The sequence below is a fragment of the Anastrepha ludens genome, chromosome 3, assembly GCF_028408465.1.
Source record: "Anastrepha ludens isolate Willacy chromosome 3, idAnaLude1.1, whole genome shotgun sequence".
In the NCBI taxonomy this organism is placed as follows: domain Eukaryota; kingdom Metazoa; phylum Arthropoda; class Insecta; order Diptera; family Tephritidae; genus Anastrepha; species Anastrepha ludens.
The window spans coordinates 104,438,379-104,455,721 of NC_071499.1; the positions used below are offsets into that span (position 1 = coordinate 104,438,379).

At 42.7% G+C, this 17,343-nt stretch overlaps 1 protein-coding gene across 3 annotated transcripts in view; it reads right to left on the bottom strand.

The window, feature by feature from the left end:
* LOC128858679 (titin homolog) overlaps window positions 1-17,343 on the bottom strand; it is a 110,393-nt gene that overhangs the window by 5,513 nt on the left and 87,537 nt on the right. For all 3 annotated transcript variants that reach the window (XM_054095130.1, XM_054095133.1, XM_054095131.1), the window contains 3 exons: window positions 10,727-16,383; window positions 5,945-7,760; window positions 975-2,273 (listed from right to left, as the gene is read on the bottom strand). In XM_054095130.1, coding sequence (XP_053951105.1) covers window positions 1,164-2,273; window positions 5,945-7,760; window positions 10,727-16,383 — 8,583 coding nt within the window. In that variant the 3' untranslated portion in view covers window positions 975-1,163. The remainder of the gene's footprint in view (window positions 1-974; window positions 2,274-5,944; window positions 7,761-10,726; window positions 16,384-17,343) is intronic.

Here is a 17,343-nt window from a genome sequence, read left to right on the forward strand (position 1 = left end):
CTTTTTTTTGCTGGGGTGGAAGATCGTGTGCTTTTTGGAACTTGTAAGCCTTGACCTTGAGATCATTTTTCAATATGCGTCGAATGCTGTCTTGCGATATTTTCAGTTCTTTGGCCATTTTTCTTGCACTTCGACGTGGATTTCGTTCAAGCCGAGCCTTCACTTTCCGAACCATTTCTGGCGTTGTTACGGTTTTTTTTGGTCCACCTCCATAGCGTTTGACGTTGATGTCATGAGCTGTTTTACAGATACAAGCAGTGTGAAGTTGGTAACACTTCATATCGTTCACCCTGTACATATGTATGCATGTGTCCGTTTTTATGGTCATCTAGATTCCCAGCAGTAAACATTCAGAACACTTTGAAGAAACTAGAGGCAAAAAACTCAAATCGCAACCATCTAAAAACTGCTGCTGGTCACTTGTGATAAGAATTTTTTAGCAGCAGCGCCAAAGTTGGCTAAGCTACAACGTTCAATGGGCTGTGAGTACTGACAGAAATAGTGTAAAGTGGATATTGACAGTGAACTTTATTTTAAGGATATAAAAGATTCTACTTATACATAAAAACTAGGCCATTTCGGAAGCAAAGATTACACAGTTGAAAGCAACGTTTGGGTGGCGGCACAAGATGACCGCAAAAGGTGTCAGTCCCTCACTACTTCTGAAACGGTACGTTTTGCTGCTGGGCCATATTTACATACATTAAACTTAACTAATTGTTGTTGTTTATTTAACACGATTTTACAGTTTCTCGCATTACACCTGTACACAGCTACATACTAGCAATAAATGTAATGCAACTACTACATATGGACTACAACTAAATCATACTAAATGTAACTACTAATACATAAAGAAATATTTGGGAGCATGTGGGGGAAATGTCTAGGGCATAGGGTGGAGGGTTGATTATACGTGGTAGGTGATTGTGTGATGGCGTCTAATTGAAAAAGTAATGTTCGTTGAAACCTACCACATTTGCATCCATTTCAGTCACCTCATCCACCTCACTCACGCCCATGCCCATGCTGACAACACCAGCTCCCACATCTTCCACCGCATTACCAGCGCCAACATCATCCCCCATTGCACCCTCCGCACCGCGCACCTCATCCTCCAAGCCACTTGGCAGATTGTCTAAATAAAGCACGTTCGGACAATATTAACTCCCAGGATCGTTGTAAATTGCACGTTGTGCATGACGATATTGCGCATGCATTTGAGCAGCCGTCGTCATGTTTGGTATTAGATCGGATTTGGGCGGCGCAATTGCCGGATTGGTAACGGTGGTGGGCAGCAGTGTAGGTTGTGTCGGCACGACGCCTATAACAGCCAAACTATCGCCCAATGTGGGTCGACAGGCTGGCATAGCACTTCCTGTGTCGGCCGCTATGAAACCGGCTGCAACCAGTTGCTCGGGTGATGTTGCGGTTGCCAAATCGATGTGCCGTCCAGAACTATCGGCTAGCAAAGTGGTCGCTGCCGCTGCGGTGGATGGCTTCTCAAGTGGTGACATAATGGGTGTTTGATTGAGTAGCGCATTGGTGGCATTTGTGAGCGCAGGCCGCGTGCAAGGTGGAGAAAGTGGTGGCTGTGCCAGGGCCGGTTGCAATATTAGATTACCATCATCGGTGCCAATCAATTGCAACGTCTGAGTTGTGTCTATGTGCAGCAATGGTATCATATCCGTTTCGAGGCCCTCTTCACCGGTAACTGTAACTGTTTGCAGCTGTTGTATGAACTGTTGTTGTATCAACTCTTGCTGCTCCAGTTGCTGTTGCTCTTCCAATTGCTGTTCCTCCAACAGCTGCTGCAGCTGACGGTATTTTTCCTGCAGATTAGCATCTTGCTGCAGTGTTACTAATGCGTCTCGTGTCAGCTGGAAGACGTGCCCGTTTTCGGCGCGCAGATTGTACACGTCATCATTGGAGCGCATCACTTCCAAAAACTGATCCCATTCCATGTGCACGTAATTATTACCGATTAGTATGGTGACTCCAGTCTCCTCTTTGTAAGCGTCATTAGCGGAAACCGTCTGCACTTCCTCGGTTTCAACTGGGAACTCTGTTGCTTTGTCTGTGCTCGGCGTCAATATCGGTCGTCCGATCAGCACTTCTTTCGGTATAGGTCTCAATTGTTGATCACTTCGAGTATAGTAAAAAGGCTGCGCTACCACCGGTATCCACTCTTCGTCGACTCTACGGCATAGCAGCAATGTATCCGGGTAGCCTGGTACTGGTTGTGATGGCACGGCTATTACCGAGGGAGTATGCTGCAATGCAGAAAAACAAAAGAAATTGTGAGTAAAAAAAGGTAGAATACAGGTTAAGAAATCCAAAGAGATCGAATTTGTTAAAGTTGTATTCGTTTTTTGGTAACTCGGTAGCCTTTTCAGAGTGTGAACGCCCCTTTACTCTTCTTTTTCATTTAAATGAAGACGAAAATGCATTTCTGAACTTGTTTTACTTTTCGAAAAGAAATTTTGAGTTTAAAAACAATAATGTATCGGGTGTTTTTTTAAAAGCTAGAGAACTTAAAATGATGATACAATACAGAAATATTGTTGGAATGAATTTTTCTTTATTATAATCTGGTAATTATTCGGCCGTCGTAGCCGAGTGGGTTGGCGCGTCACTAGCATTCGAAAATCACAGAGAGAACGTAGATTCGAATCTCGGTGAAACACCAAAATTAAGAAAAACATTTTTCTAATAGCGGTCGCCCCTCGGCAGGCAATGGCAACATTCCGAGTGTATTTCTGCCTTGAAAAAGCTCCTTATAAAAATATCTGCCGTTCGGAGTCGGGTTGAAACTGTAGGTCCCTCCATTTGTGGAACAAAATCAAGACGCACACCACAATATATATATACATATATATATAATTGGCGCGTACACCCTTTTTGGGTTTTTGGCCAAGCTCCTCCCCCTATTTGTGGTGTGCGTCTTGATTTTGTTATACAGTGGAATTCCTTATAACCGGACACTCACCGTCGCAGTGTTTTTGTCCGGCTATGGGAGATGTCCGCTTATAAGGGATGAAGTCACAAAATATAATAATATATATACCACACATATAAATTGTATTGTGCATAGTTTATTTAAGAAATTTTTGGAAGTAAAGAATATTTGCATACTTTAGTATTACATATAAATACATATATGTACATATATCGATTAAGTATATTGTACAAGTCTTTACATTTTAATACTAATACAAACTAAGCTTCTATAAAAAGTTTTAAAATTTTGGATTAAACCTCCAAACCTAAACCTTGATCAAGGGGTTGGCTAACTGCCGTGTATTTGGCGGCAAGAAAATAATTTTTATGTTGGTTAAGTTTAATTCCTTTGGGTGAGAAGCCGCGTTATCTAAAAACAAGATAATTTTTCAATTCTGGGCTTTCATTCTTCGATTGAACTGCTGCAGCCATTCACTCATTACTTCTCGAGTCATCCATGCTTTTTTATTAGACTTCCAATCCACTAGCAGTTTTGCGATTGGAACATGTTTAAAAGATAGAGGACGGACTGCTTTACCTATAACCAAAAGCAGCTCCTTATCTCCCGCCATGTTAGCACAGAACAAAATTGTGAGTATTTCCTTTGATAGTGTACCGTCCACGCATTTTTCGGATTTAAGAGCAAGGGTTTGGTCAGGTAAGGCACGAAAAAAAGCCCACTTTCGTCTGCGTTGTAAATGTCTTGAGGCTTGTAACCGGTCAACAGAGATAGCAGTTTTGTCCTAAACTAAACACCATCCTGGTTTACATCTGCAGCTTCACCAGATACGCATTTGAAAGCAACATTATTCCTTATTCGCCATTTGTTCAACCATCCATCTGAAGCAATAAAATTAGGTACACCCAGTTTGCCTGCAATTTCCATTGCCTTTGCTTTCAAAATGGGACCAGAAATCGGAATGTTTTGACTTCTGGCCTTAGCGAACCAATTAAAACACATCTTGTCTATTTCAGAGCCGCCTTCTTTAAGAAAGCTTCGCTTTTGATGAACATTAACTCCAGACTCCCATTTAGAACGAATGTTTTCTTTATTTTTATTGATTTCAGCAGCTAGTGTTATTGAACCTTTCAAAGCAAAAGAAACGTGTACCTACCATTCAATTTTTGGGCTCACTATACTTTACCTTTTTGCAATTCCACGTACTGATAATTTATCTTTTTCGAAAACATTAATAATTTCCATTTTTTCTTTAATAGAAACTGCCTTCTTTTTCGGCGCCATGTTATTACGAACTTTGATGCAACTGACTCCATTCACATGCAACTGACTTAACAAACTGAATGGAAAACTACTCTTAATTTAAAACACAGGACTTGAATGTGTGCATTCATGTTAAAAGGGGAATCACCTATTTAATTTTTATAATGAACAACAAAGCTTGCTTGTGATATTTTTGAATTTTGTCCGTTTATGAGAAATTTTTTTATGAAAATGGTTTGAAATACTTTGTCCGCGTCCGGTTATTAGAGTGTCCGTTTATTAGGATGATATTTGTATGAAAAAATGAATGAAAAACCTGTGTGCCCAAAATTTGTCCGGTTATTGGAGCTGTCCGGTTATAAGGACTGTCCGTAATGGGGAATTTCACTGTATATATATATAATTATATATATATATATAACGAAATCAAGTAATTTCATACTTTTTTTTTTAAATATAATATCCGGCATATGTCCGCAGCGGCTACCGTTACATGGTTTATTTGATCAGCCCTATTTTTAACCATTTTCTGCCCCCAAGAAGTGTCTCATAAAGCAAATCTGCCGTTCGGAGTCGATTTAAAACAGTAGGTCCCACCATTTGTGGAACAGCATCAAGACGCACACCACAAGTAGAAGGAGGAGCTTGGCCAAACACCCAAAAAGGGTGTCAGGGTGTAAGCGCTATATATAAAAGCCAAGATCCTTACATAAAATGTTCCACGTAGCCAAAGAACAAAGGCCAACCAGTTGAGAATGATGGCAAATCGACATTTCAGCGACTTCTTTAACACTTCGCTCTGTGAACTTCACGAACAGATTTATTTTATTTCTTTTATTTTTTTTTTTTTTTCAAAACAAGTTTCCACAATTTGGAATCGTTGTTCTGGCATTACACTATTCATGATGGCTTGCCAAATCTTACTGAAGAGAAATGTCAACACAGTTCGCCATTCTCAGCGGTCAAACCGATAGATGTCGATATCGATAATTCTCTTAGCCAAAAACAATCCCCAATAATTTTAATTAGTCAAATTTCGACAGCCGGATCTTACTTAGTCTCAGTGGTTATACTATACTTTGATTTAGTGTAGACAAGTGCAGGGCATATGAAATTACTAACTGTAAAGAATGATGGAATACAAGACTACGCAGTTTGATGTGGAATTTCGAAAGTGATTTCGCCATGGCGTAACTATAGATGAGCTGTTTCAAGCAAACATGAAAAGCATGCACAGCTACTCAACTACCCAGTTCTAGTAATCTAGTTCTTCACTGGACACGGATGTTTTAAGTATTATCTGCATCGACTCAAACACGAACTTGATCCTGTATGCGGCCACTGCGGAGGGTACGCCATTGAAGATGTGCCTGGGGGCATATTCGGAGAAAATTGCACCCCCGAATCACTCGTTCAAAGTATGCAGGCAAGCAGCGAAAATTGGAGGTTGGCAAGCGACGTTATAGCCGACAATATGAAGAGGCTGAGGATGCTAGAAAGGCTTAGGCGTGGCAGCGGCGACTAATTCGCATTGTAAACAAACAATTTTAAGTAAAATTCTAAAATATCGTCTATTCAACAACTAATTCTTTCAAATTCACTGAGAGCTGCGTCGCGAAGCATCTAAAGTTTCAAAAAATTAAAAGATTTAGCTCTCAGTTCTCCTTTCTTACATTTAGTATGCCACAGGCATTCCACATTTGAGAAAAATCGTGTACTTACTTCATTCGCTTCAAACTCTTCAGCTAGAATTTCTTCGGTGTAAACCTCCGGTGCTTCCTCTTGCAGCTGTACCGCTTCATACTCCGCTGGTATAACGTCGGATGCTGACGGCGACGCAGCCAACTCTGTTATATGCACAGCAGCTACGTGTTGTTCTTGTTGTTGGGCTTGTTCTAAACACTGATGTTGCTGTTGTTCCAATAACACCATTTGCGTTGGCTGCAGCCGCTGCAGTTGTTGTTGTTGTTGTTCTTGTGCGCATGACTGCGTTTGCGAATGCGTCACCTCAGATTTTGTGCTCATTCTTCGTTGTTGTTGCGACGAATGACGTTTGCGATTGTGTAGCGGATGCAGTGGAGGTGGCTGCGTTGCACTGATAGACACACTCGTCGTTGGGGATTGTACTTTTTGTCGTTGCTGTTGAAGATGTTGCTGTTGCTGCAACTGTAACAATTGTTGCTCAGCCGTCGCCGCAAATGTTGACTCACTGTGTTTGTCGGCACTTCGGGAAATTTTGGCAGGCGACGGTGCGTGCGCTTCTGTATAGCTGAGGCGTCGATGCAAAAGGGTAGTAACTCCGTCAACAACATGTTGTTGTTCTTGCTGACGCTGCAGCTCTACTAAACTGCTGGCCGTGGCAGTTAGTCGCCGTTGCTGAACGATCTGCGTTTGTGAACGACGCGAATTCGTTGGGTGATTACGCTTTTGCGCTTTATTACCACTTACAGAGGCGGACTGGGTTAATTGTTGTTGTTCACTAGTTGTAGCCTTTGTGGTCGTTCCTGTAGCGGCTGCACTTGTCAGCCCATCCGTTACTTTTTGTTGCCGCTGCTTTACGGTTATGCTGCTGGGCAAAGTTATTGTATTGCCAGCCTGTTTGCGTCCACCGGTAGCTGCTGCTGCCGGCGACTTCGATTTGTTTGCAGCGATTTGTTGCTTTTGCTGCTGTTGGCGTTGTTGCTGTTTTTGTTTTGGCTCAGCTATCGGACGCAAAGTAACACCCGAGCCCAGATTGTACATGGTCGTTGCATCTGCAGGAGATGTCGACAATTGCTGCGTGCCTCCAGCGGCGATCGCTTGCGCCTGCTGTTGTGTCACTTGCAGCGTCGGTGACTGTTGAATGATCAAATCACTCGGCGCCGCCTTGATTATAATAATGCCGTGCTTATTACTACCCACTTGGCAATTTGCGCCGCCTGTTTGCTGCACCTGCTGCTGCTGCTGTTGATCCGTGGAACGTTTGCGCTGTCGCTGTTGTGCAGCTTGCAGTGATGATCTGTAAGCAGGTTGAAGAATTTGTTGTTGTAGGATTTGTGGACCATCTGTACGCAAACTCGTCTCTGCCTCCGCGGACGATGTCAATACGATTTGCATGTCCCCCTGTGCCGACATGAAGTGTTCATTACCCAGCACAATGGGCATATTGCTGATGTCGAACATGGCGCCAGAAGTGGCCACAATTGTGTCCTGTTGTACTACATTATCAGCAGTGAGTGGTTCTTCAATAAATTTCTCTTTGCGTGTGATTTTCACCTGTGGACACATTTGCTGTACGTGCGCAACGGCATCCTGTTCGCCAATGGTAAATTCAAGGCCTGAAGTCGACGCATGTTGTTGATGTGCATTGCCGGCCTGTCCCGGCCTCTCAATGATAAATGATGGGATGGACTCTTCAAGATTTGCCTTTCTGTGTTTTACGGCCGTTGATGCTGCACCACCTGCTGATTTTGTGGCCAAAATATTAGCTATTTGCGTCGAGAGTGGATTGGCGACGTCCACGTTGATGCGGACCTTCTCCATAGGAGAAATATTGATGCTGCAAAAAGGAAAAAAATTACAGTAATTACAAATACGATAAAGAGAAAAAATTTAAACTTTTTTTTTTCTAATCTTATTCCGTGATAGGCTTCTCCCCTACTTATAAGTTCATCACTCCAAATACCCAACAACAACTACGAAATTATCAGGCTGGCGAAAATACATCAGAATTTATTTTTTTTACTTTATTTTTACCAGAGGTTTCAACCACTTTTAAACCAGAAAAACAAACAGTTGAAATATCTGAAATTGTTCTGAATGCCTGCAAACGTATGCTAGGAAGGAGATGGGGTCTTCAACCGAAGTATACTCGTACTTTATGGCTGTATAAGGCGATTATACGACCAATTTTTTCATACGGATCGATAGTTTGGTGGAAAGCTCTTGGAAGAGATTACAATATCAAACTGCTTAGCAGAATACAAAGATCAGCCTGTGCAATTACGGTCGGTGTATCTAGATCATGTCCTAGGGAGACTCTTAATGCAATGACACATGTTACTCCGGTAGATCTCCATATCAAGAAGAGGGCTGCCATGAGTGCATTTTGGTTAGATGAAGCAGGTCGCTGGAGGGAAAAAACGTATGGTATTATTGCCGTCTATTATTGCTACAAACTCGATTAACCTTGGGGAGGACTGGACATTCAATAGGAATTTTGCCACTATCTGTCCATCTCGGAAGAAATGGAGTAAGACACTTTTACTAGACAATGTGACGAAGTTGTTGTTGTAGCAGCATAAAAATTCTTCACACATATACGGGGAGTGCAGCTGAAATGACAGTACTTGGCCGGATATAAATCTGGGTCGTTCCCGTTACGTAGAACCGACTGACGTGCGAAGGAACAGTCTACACAGATGATTTGAAAATGCATTGTGTTTTTGGAGCTGGTATATATTTTCATAGACTTAAAACTGAAAAATCGGTGCGTCTTTCACAATACTTGCAGTGTCTTCCGGCGATAGAGGATGCTCACAGACTCCTCTTTTAAGTGCAATATCGCACTATCTTTCGGATAGCCAAGCCGCAATCCAGGCACTAGATTCAGTTACAAAAACCTCTAAAAAGCAGAAATAGCCTTACCACCTTGCGTGTAAGTCATACATTTACCTTCATCTGGATGCCGGGACATCGGAACTTTGACGGAAACGAAAAAGCGGACGAAAAGGCAAGAGGTTGATCTGCCATGAATAACATTCTTGCATAATCAGTGTTCACACCACCGGATGCATTCAAAAACGCAATTTCCTTAAAATATCTACAAATCGCGGAGGGCAGATGAAGAGACCAGACAACATGCAAAATTAGGAGAACTTGTGGCCCACCTACAACCACAAAAAAACGTCAATGTTGACAAATATGAAATATTAAGGGATATCGGCAGACTCATGGTGGTAGTAACTGGCTGCAGGTGATAACAAGCAGCCAAAATGGGCAACACTCACAACACGCACTGGCACAGTTGTAAACAATAAGAGAAAAACGATTTTCCATTCCCTCTGTGAATGCCGCCCTGCCTTATGGAAGTAGAGAATGTCAACCCTTGGCAAACCACTATTCGAGAGTCTCGAACAACTGTATGGCTTAGACGTCAACTATAGAAAGTTCTTAAACCCCACAGACTGGATATAGCCACGCTGTAAATAACCAATAACAAGTTGGTAGTGAGAATGTAGCACCAAAATGGTGCGGAAGCACCTACTGCATTCTGGATGAATCCCAACTTTAGTCAGCCAATCAACCAAGAAAGATTGCCAGGAGCTCGCCTATTATCACGCTATAAATCTGATATGTCAACGTTCACCGATAAATAAAAATCTCAGGACAATGAGTTGCAATCCCTCATCATCCGCGACGAGAAGAAAACTAACATGGAAGGTTCGGATGAAGGCATGTTCATTGAAATTCAAGACCTGGCACGCCAGGAATTTTAAGGAAGGCTCTTTATTGGTAAAGGGAGGTTTTTGGAATTTGCACCTTTCCATGTTGATTATTTATGGAGTTCAGAGTGAATATTTAAGCGGGACAACGCTTACCGCCAATATTTCAGAGACAAACCCAATTTTAATATCAAAAAACAATTCGTCTCTCGATTGGCCTGCGGTAAGCTCTGATCTGAATCCTGTGCTGAAGCACTTTTTGCTTAATTGGACAATTGGACATATGACTCTTGTCATAAGGTCGCTTTGTTTGTATCTACCTATGTAATAGTCTGTAAGCGTCTTGTTTGTTGATAAAATAAATAAATAAAATAAAATGAATATATTATTAAATTTTGTTAATTTTCATTTAGTTTTAATTTTTTGAGTCTCCATTAGCGAAATCTAAACGTTGTCCCTGTGCGACACGCGTGAAATAGCTTCAACGCACTATATATATAAATGGTGCGTACACCCTTTCTGGGTGTTTGATGGAACTCCTCCTATTTGTGCCGCGCGTCTTGATGTTGTTCCACAAATGGAGGGACCACCTACAGTTTCAAGCCGACTCCGAACGGCAGATATTTTTTGAAGAGCTTTTTCGTGGCAGAAATACACTCGGAGGTTTGCCATTGCCGGGGCGACATTAGAAAAAACTTTTTCTTCACTTTGGTGTATCACCGAGATTCGAACCTACATTTTCTCTGAATTCCGAATGGTAGTCACGCACCGACCCATTCGGCTACGGCGGCCAGCTATAAGAATTGAAATTTAGAAAATCTAGTGTAAAAATGTTCTTCCTATATTTAAGGACCACCTTAATGGACACTCATTAGTTGTTGTTGTTGTTGTTGTAGTATCATAAACATTCCCCATACTTACATACGGGGAATGCTGCTGGAGTGACAGTCCTTGGCCGGATATAAATCCGGGTCGTTTCGGTAACGTAGAACCGACTGTCGTGGAAACGGGACACTCATTAGTATTCAATATCACTTTTTACATGCAGTTCACTGACGTTTCTCAGTATTATTTTACTCACCACACATTATCTGCCGTTGGCTGAGCATCACGTGTTGAGGCTCGTCGCTGATTCAAGGTCACATTTGCGTTATTCGTGCTGGTGTTTAGACTCTGCAGCGTGTCGCATTCCGTCGCCGCTTCTACTGTGTTGGCATCACTGACAATCACCTCTTCTATCGGCTGCTGATGCTCAATTGAGGCGTAATCGACATACTCCACTGCATTGGGTACATCGTGTGGACGAAATGAATTTATCTCCGAGACTGTTGCTTCTGCAGCATCTTCCACAGTTGCGGTATTGTCGTTTGCAGAGGTTTCAATTGCTATTTGTTGCATGGACATTGTATCGTTTAGGTACACTTCTTGAATGATGCATTGCTCCTCCTCTACGACAAGCGGACTATTGGCGTCATTACTTTGTAATTGTAATTGCGGACTAGCCATATTGGCGCCTTCATTGTCTTCAACGATCAATTCGGATTCGTCCACTTCTTCAATTAAACTTTCACAGTTGTCCATATCGATTGAGGCATTCAATTCTTCCGTTGTTTGAAATGTTTCAACATTTGCAGTGTTGTCTATATTTGAGCTCTCTTCCAATTTTCTAGTTTTTGCTCGCTGCATCGGCTCGTCTTTGTCTGCTAATTCACTCTCACGAGTATTAGTATTTGGTGTACCGCTGGCATTACGACGGGGCGTTATTATAGTTGCGCTACGCCGTTTACGTGAGGATCCTCCAGATTTTATAGCAGCTACAATTGCGTCATTCGATTGCTCGCCATACTGTTGTAGATCTAGCGGTTCAGTGAGCTCAGCTTCGTTTGGTGTTTGCGTGCGCTCGTTCAATACCTCTGCAGTCGCTAACTCTTCGTTCACTACTTGTTGCTCTATGGCAACAACTTCAGTTGTCACAATGTCCATGTCAGGCTTTTCATTTTGTTCGTTCACTTTTGCTGTTAATTTAGAGATTTTCGTTCCTTTTCGTTGGCGTGCTGTCGTTTTTAATGGCTTCGTCAACACTTTCTCTTCACTTTCCTCTTTGGTGGTTGCTTCGTGCAAATCGGATAAATCTAATTCTTTCATAAAATCGTTAGACTTTGATTGTTGCTGTTTTGTAGCTCGGGTCTGACGTCTTCTGCTACTCGTTTCTTTGGTAAATTCGGTTATGTGTTTCGGTGAAACGTTTGACTGTTCTGAATACGTTGGAGTGGGCCTTCGGCGCTCAACGCTATCTTCACTTTGTGTGCTCTCTTCAGTGTTTGTATTATCAATTGCAGTAATCGTACGTCGCTTTTGAGTTTTGGTCAACACTTTAGTTTTTGCAGACAATAGTTCTGCATCGCCTTCGTGTCCAGAAAGCGGTTCATGCGGCGGACTCTCGATAAAATCGTCGTCCATGTCAGATTCCTCATTTTCCACATGCTCAATAATTTCTGTAACTGATTCTTCTGTAGGCACGACTTCTTCTATGCTATTTAACTGTCTTGCGGTGCTCGCTACTTCGTCCACTGCTCGTTGCTCAGTGTTATCTGTAAGCGACTGATCTTCAACTTGCATATTTGCTGCCGCATTTCCCACTTGCGCATTTTGCACATTTCCAATGCCTTCCACTTGCTCCTCAATGATTTTGTGTACAAGTTCGCTCGCGGGTTCCTTATTGTTTGCCTCACTTTCTACTTCACCCGACGCCTCTGCAGGAATTGCGGTTTCATTTTGCATTTCTGGCGCCTCACTTTCTGTGTTTACTAATTCGCCATCTCCAATGTTGTGTGCACCATCTACGCCTGCTTCATTTTCTGCACTATCTTGTTGGTTATTATCTCGATTGTTTTCGTCACCACTGCATGGCTCCGCAATGTCTGTAATGTCACATGCATCTTGGAAACTGCTTTCATCCGCTTTTTCCACATGCTTTGCTTCCTCCAAAAGAAGTTCTTTCGACGCCTCCTGAATTTCGGTATCCTCCTGCTCAGCGATTGTTGCTATCAACTCATTACCTTTATTTTCCGTGGGATTGACGTCTTCTTCTGCAGTAAAAGTCTCAGTCGTTATTTCACCCATTGGTATTCCTTCTATATATTCTATTTCGCCTGTTTTATCATCTACATCAACCGAAGTAGTTTCCTGTGCTAATTCGACAGCATCGTTTTGTACTCCACTGCCATTTTGTAGCTCGTCTATGATTTCTGTTTGTTGTTCAACTTCTAATGCTTTTGCATCTTCACTACCGGCTGGCATTGCATCAATCAATGCATCGGTGGGAGTCATCAATCTACCAGTTATGGTTGGTAAACGTTCATCATCCAGCATTGAGGTGGGCGAACCGAATTCTGCGCCAGCCTCCGAGATACATATCGAACTGTTGTCGTCAGTGGGCGAAGTGAGTCGACTTTGTGGTACTTCTTCGCTTATCAAAGCGATATCGTGCTGCTCCTCCGCTATATCATTTTTCAGCGTAGCAGCTAAAGAATCCTCAGCTTCGTGCACCAGTTCCGGATCAGCGATGCGTGCCGGCAGCTCTGTTAATTCCACTTCTGATTCTTCTTTGTCTATAGCCGCTTGTGTATTTATAAAATTAGTTTCAGCAGTAGTTTCATTGCTTGCTATTGGCATGTCTGGAATCTCATTTGAAACACTTTCATTTGAGAGTTCCATTTCGTGAGCAGCATTTTCCTGTATTTGTTCCATCAGATCTTCCTGCACAACTACTAAGTTATCCCCTTCACTTGCATCCCTGTTGCTGTTTTCATCACCGTTTTCATGTTCACTCTCTGGTTGAACAGCATTGGCAATTTGGTCACTGAGACCTTCTTGTGTCTGCGAATTGTTTTCTTCAACTTTTTCTTCTGCAATTTGCGTCGTAGACTCAAAATCATCTCCATTACTTGGTGCTTCATCTGTAACAGTTTGTTCTGATTTCTCCTCGTTGTCAATATTTTCCCCATTCAGTCCTCTACTCTCCCATTGTTTATCTTCCGCACTTGCATGACCTGCAGCATCCTTTGCAGTTGGCGTACTGAGCACACCATTATTAACGGTTTTTACTTTTAAAACGGTTGGTTCCTCGTCGAACTGTTTTTTAACAATTTCTGCATTTCCCTCGTTTTCATTCTGTATTTCAAGTGTTTCCACGCCTTCCATTTTTTCAGCAGTAGTTTGTACAGCAGGTGCCGGTGGTGCATCAGAGGGTTGTGCTTTTTCATATTCATCAGCTCTTTCCACGCCCGCAAATTCTTTATATTGACCAACTTTTTCTTCATGGTCCCTTTCCCCAATAATTTGTTTATGTTGCTGCAGTTGGTTTTCCACAGTCACATTTGGTTCAACAATATCCATTATTTGTGCGGGCACCACATTTTCCATTCCAACTCCCGCTAATGGTGATGTCTCATCGATACGTGAACGGTTACGCGACTTGAATATACGCTTGCCTCGTTCCTTGATTGGCAACCCCTTCACAGGCAGCTCCTCCTTGCTGCTGCCGAATGAGTGCGTGCGCGCTACAGCAGCAGGTATTGCGGCATCGACAATGCTTGGTGCCGTCGCTTGTTCGAGCAGCTTTTCGATGTCGTATGCCAACTGCTGGTCCTTCTGTTCGGTGGAACGTCGTCTTTCGCTTTCGGACGGCAAGCCGTTATCCGCTTGCGCTTTGTCTTGTGATTTTTCCGGAGAGAGATATTTCTTTTTGAAATCGGCTATCGACTTTAAAGCATCGCTGCATGTATCATCCTCTTCCTCTTGAAAATCAAAACAATCTGTGGGAAGTTGTTGCTGCGCAGCTGCCAAGCTGGTTAACGGGCGTTCTTCTTCTTTCAAACGCTGTGGCGACCTAGGCATATTCGATTCCTCCGCTCCCAGTGAAAACTGTTCATTTGACAAATGCTCTTCTTTTGTTGGGGTTTCCAGGCTATATTTTGGCGCTTCATTTGTAGCTTTCTGTCTTCTTTTAAATTTTGATGCTTTGTCGCGGCTTCTTTGTTTTGTCGATTGTTTGCGTATTTCTGAGTTGATGTCGTTCACTTTACTTTCCTCCTTCAAATCGGCTCTATCGCTTTCTTCACTCGACGAACTTCGCACCATTTCTTCTCTGCTTACAACTTCATCTTTTGCTAACTCACCGGACATTAAAACAAACTGTTCTCCATTTTTAAGGCGCTCCGCATGAAATTCTTCTTTCCGCCGTTCGTCATTCCTACCGTCCCTTTGTATATATTCCACAAGTTCCTTCTCTACTTTAGCCTGAACTATTTCCTGTAATTCTGTACCAGGCTCTCTTGTTGGATTCTTCAACACGACTTCTGCATTGTCCTCGCCCACAGTGCGATTTTGATCTCCTTTTGTAACGTTAAATGGCAAATCGGACGCTGGTATCTCAGTACCTTTTACTACGATTTCGCCTCCTGAAGTTTCCGCTTCACCATCGGTTCCGCCGTTGTCATCAACGACAATGGTTTCACTATTTGGTGGCACCACCGCCACTACAACCACTGAATCGGAGCTGTTGCTGCTGCTGCAGTTGATACTCTCCAGATTCACGACGGCCGCTGGCGACTCGACGGTGTAGTCATTTATGAATTCTTTCAATACCGCATCTCGCCGATCCTTTTTCGGTATGTTTCGAATACGATTCTGATTCGAAGTTTGTGGCCCGTTATTACATATCGCTGAACTTATTGGTGTTGCCATGCCATATACAATCGGCTCATCCTTTTTAATGACGTCTGCCTGTACCGCTAACTTGTTTATTTCAGATTCATGTGCATTTGTTGGAGGTGTAGCGCTTCGAGTCGCAAGTTTCTTAAAGTCGTTCACCATCTCATCTTCCTTCTCACCGTCACTCCAATCAGCCAGTAGGCGTTGTCGGATTTCCTCAGCTGTACTGTTCAACACAATCGCGTTACTAGCGGTGTCGCTAACATCGATATTGTGCTTGCGCGGACTGCATGCCCTCAGCAACTCCTCCGTTGTAGGTGATGATGAGTTATCGGTGGTGTCGTCATCAGTAAGTTTAAGATCTTCTTTTGATGCACCTACCGGCATACCATCTGGCAGAGTAATTTCTGTCACATCGGCATCTATGCGCAACGATGAACGTAGTTTCGGGCGCGATGAACCAGCAACGCCACGACTTATTCCCTCGCCTTCGACCGTTGACAGTTGTGGTCTATTTTTGACAGCACTAGCACTTCGACTATTCACCGGAGCTGCACTGTTCGCTGACTTTGGTATAGGGGCTGCGCCGGTGCGGATTGTCTCTTGGCATTTACGTTCAACATCTTCGCTCAGGAAATTGCTTGTATCTTTAGATGATGTTGTAGGTGGTGGTGTGGTGCAGGCAGTACTATTAGTAGACAGCTTAGCTGCACTCGTTGTCGTAATGGTAGCAGAAGTGGTTTTCCGTGAAAGTATTGCAGCGGATGCTGGTGTGCCAGTTCCACTATGTGTACGGCGATGCATTATCATGACATTCTGCCGCTGGCTGGAGAAATTGCACAAATTACACCGATAAAAGTTTGTATTGGCGCTACTCGCAGCAATCGAATTCGTTGTGTTTGTATAGTTTGGTGTGATAAGCGGTGATGTTAATGATTTCACCGTTTCTGGAGTTCGCATGGCTGTTGTAGTTGCTGTTGATGTACGTTGTGGTGTAATGTTGAGGATTTTCGTTACAGAATCCTGCAAAAACATGGCAGAGAAAAGTTGATGAAATCAGAAAACCGAAAATTTAATTTGATTAAATTGAAAATAGCTGTAAATTATGAAATGAGATGATTTCTTTACAAATATTGTAAAAGTTTGTAAAAAAACTGTGGCCCGCATTATGTTCGCCCCAGTGTATTTATTCTAGACAAAATCTCAAGTTGCCTTGTCCATCTGTTTGGGCGCTTTAGAAAGTCACTTGCGAGCATATTTGGAGCGTATTTCAGCTTTGCCTTAAATGAATATGGAATTCAACATTTGTACATAAAATCTGAAATCTGTACATGAAATCCGAACCTGATACCTTTGTCTTCACTGACGGCTTCAAGATGGAATCGGGAGGTGGAGCGGGGGGTTTTTTCTAAATCAGTCAATTTATCTATTTCTTAAAATTGCCGGAATGCTGCTAGTGCTTTTCAGGCAGAAGTCTTTGCGATCCTGCAGACCTGCAAAATGCTTAGGGAAAGTGGGAGCGAGTGAGATATTAACATTTTTTCCGTAGTCAAGCTGCGATCAAGGTTCTGACGACGCCATGCTGCAGAACGAAATTAGTCAACTCCTGTAAGGGGGAGATCAAATCTCTTGGGTGTGCGGATGCATTTGTCTGATCTGGGTTTCAGGACATAGGAACATAGAGAGAAATGAAAATGCTGATGAAGTTACCAGGAAGGTGACTAAATTGGTATCAGAGACCTTCTACCCGGTCAACGGCATCCCCCTAAAGTGGAATTGCACAACTTATTTCTCAGGAAAGCGCCGAAAAAATGGAGCTCCCTTTCTTTATGTGATTTTTCAAAAATCTTTTGGCCCCGAATACAATAGACAGAGGATCTAGAAAGTTATGGGGACTCCACGCCATTCAATTCCCAAACTTGTAGCTGTTTTTGCCGATCATTGAACAATCGGTACACACGCAGAAAAGCTAGGTTTACCATT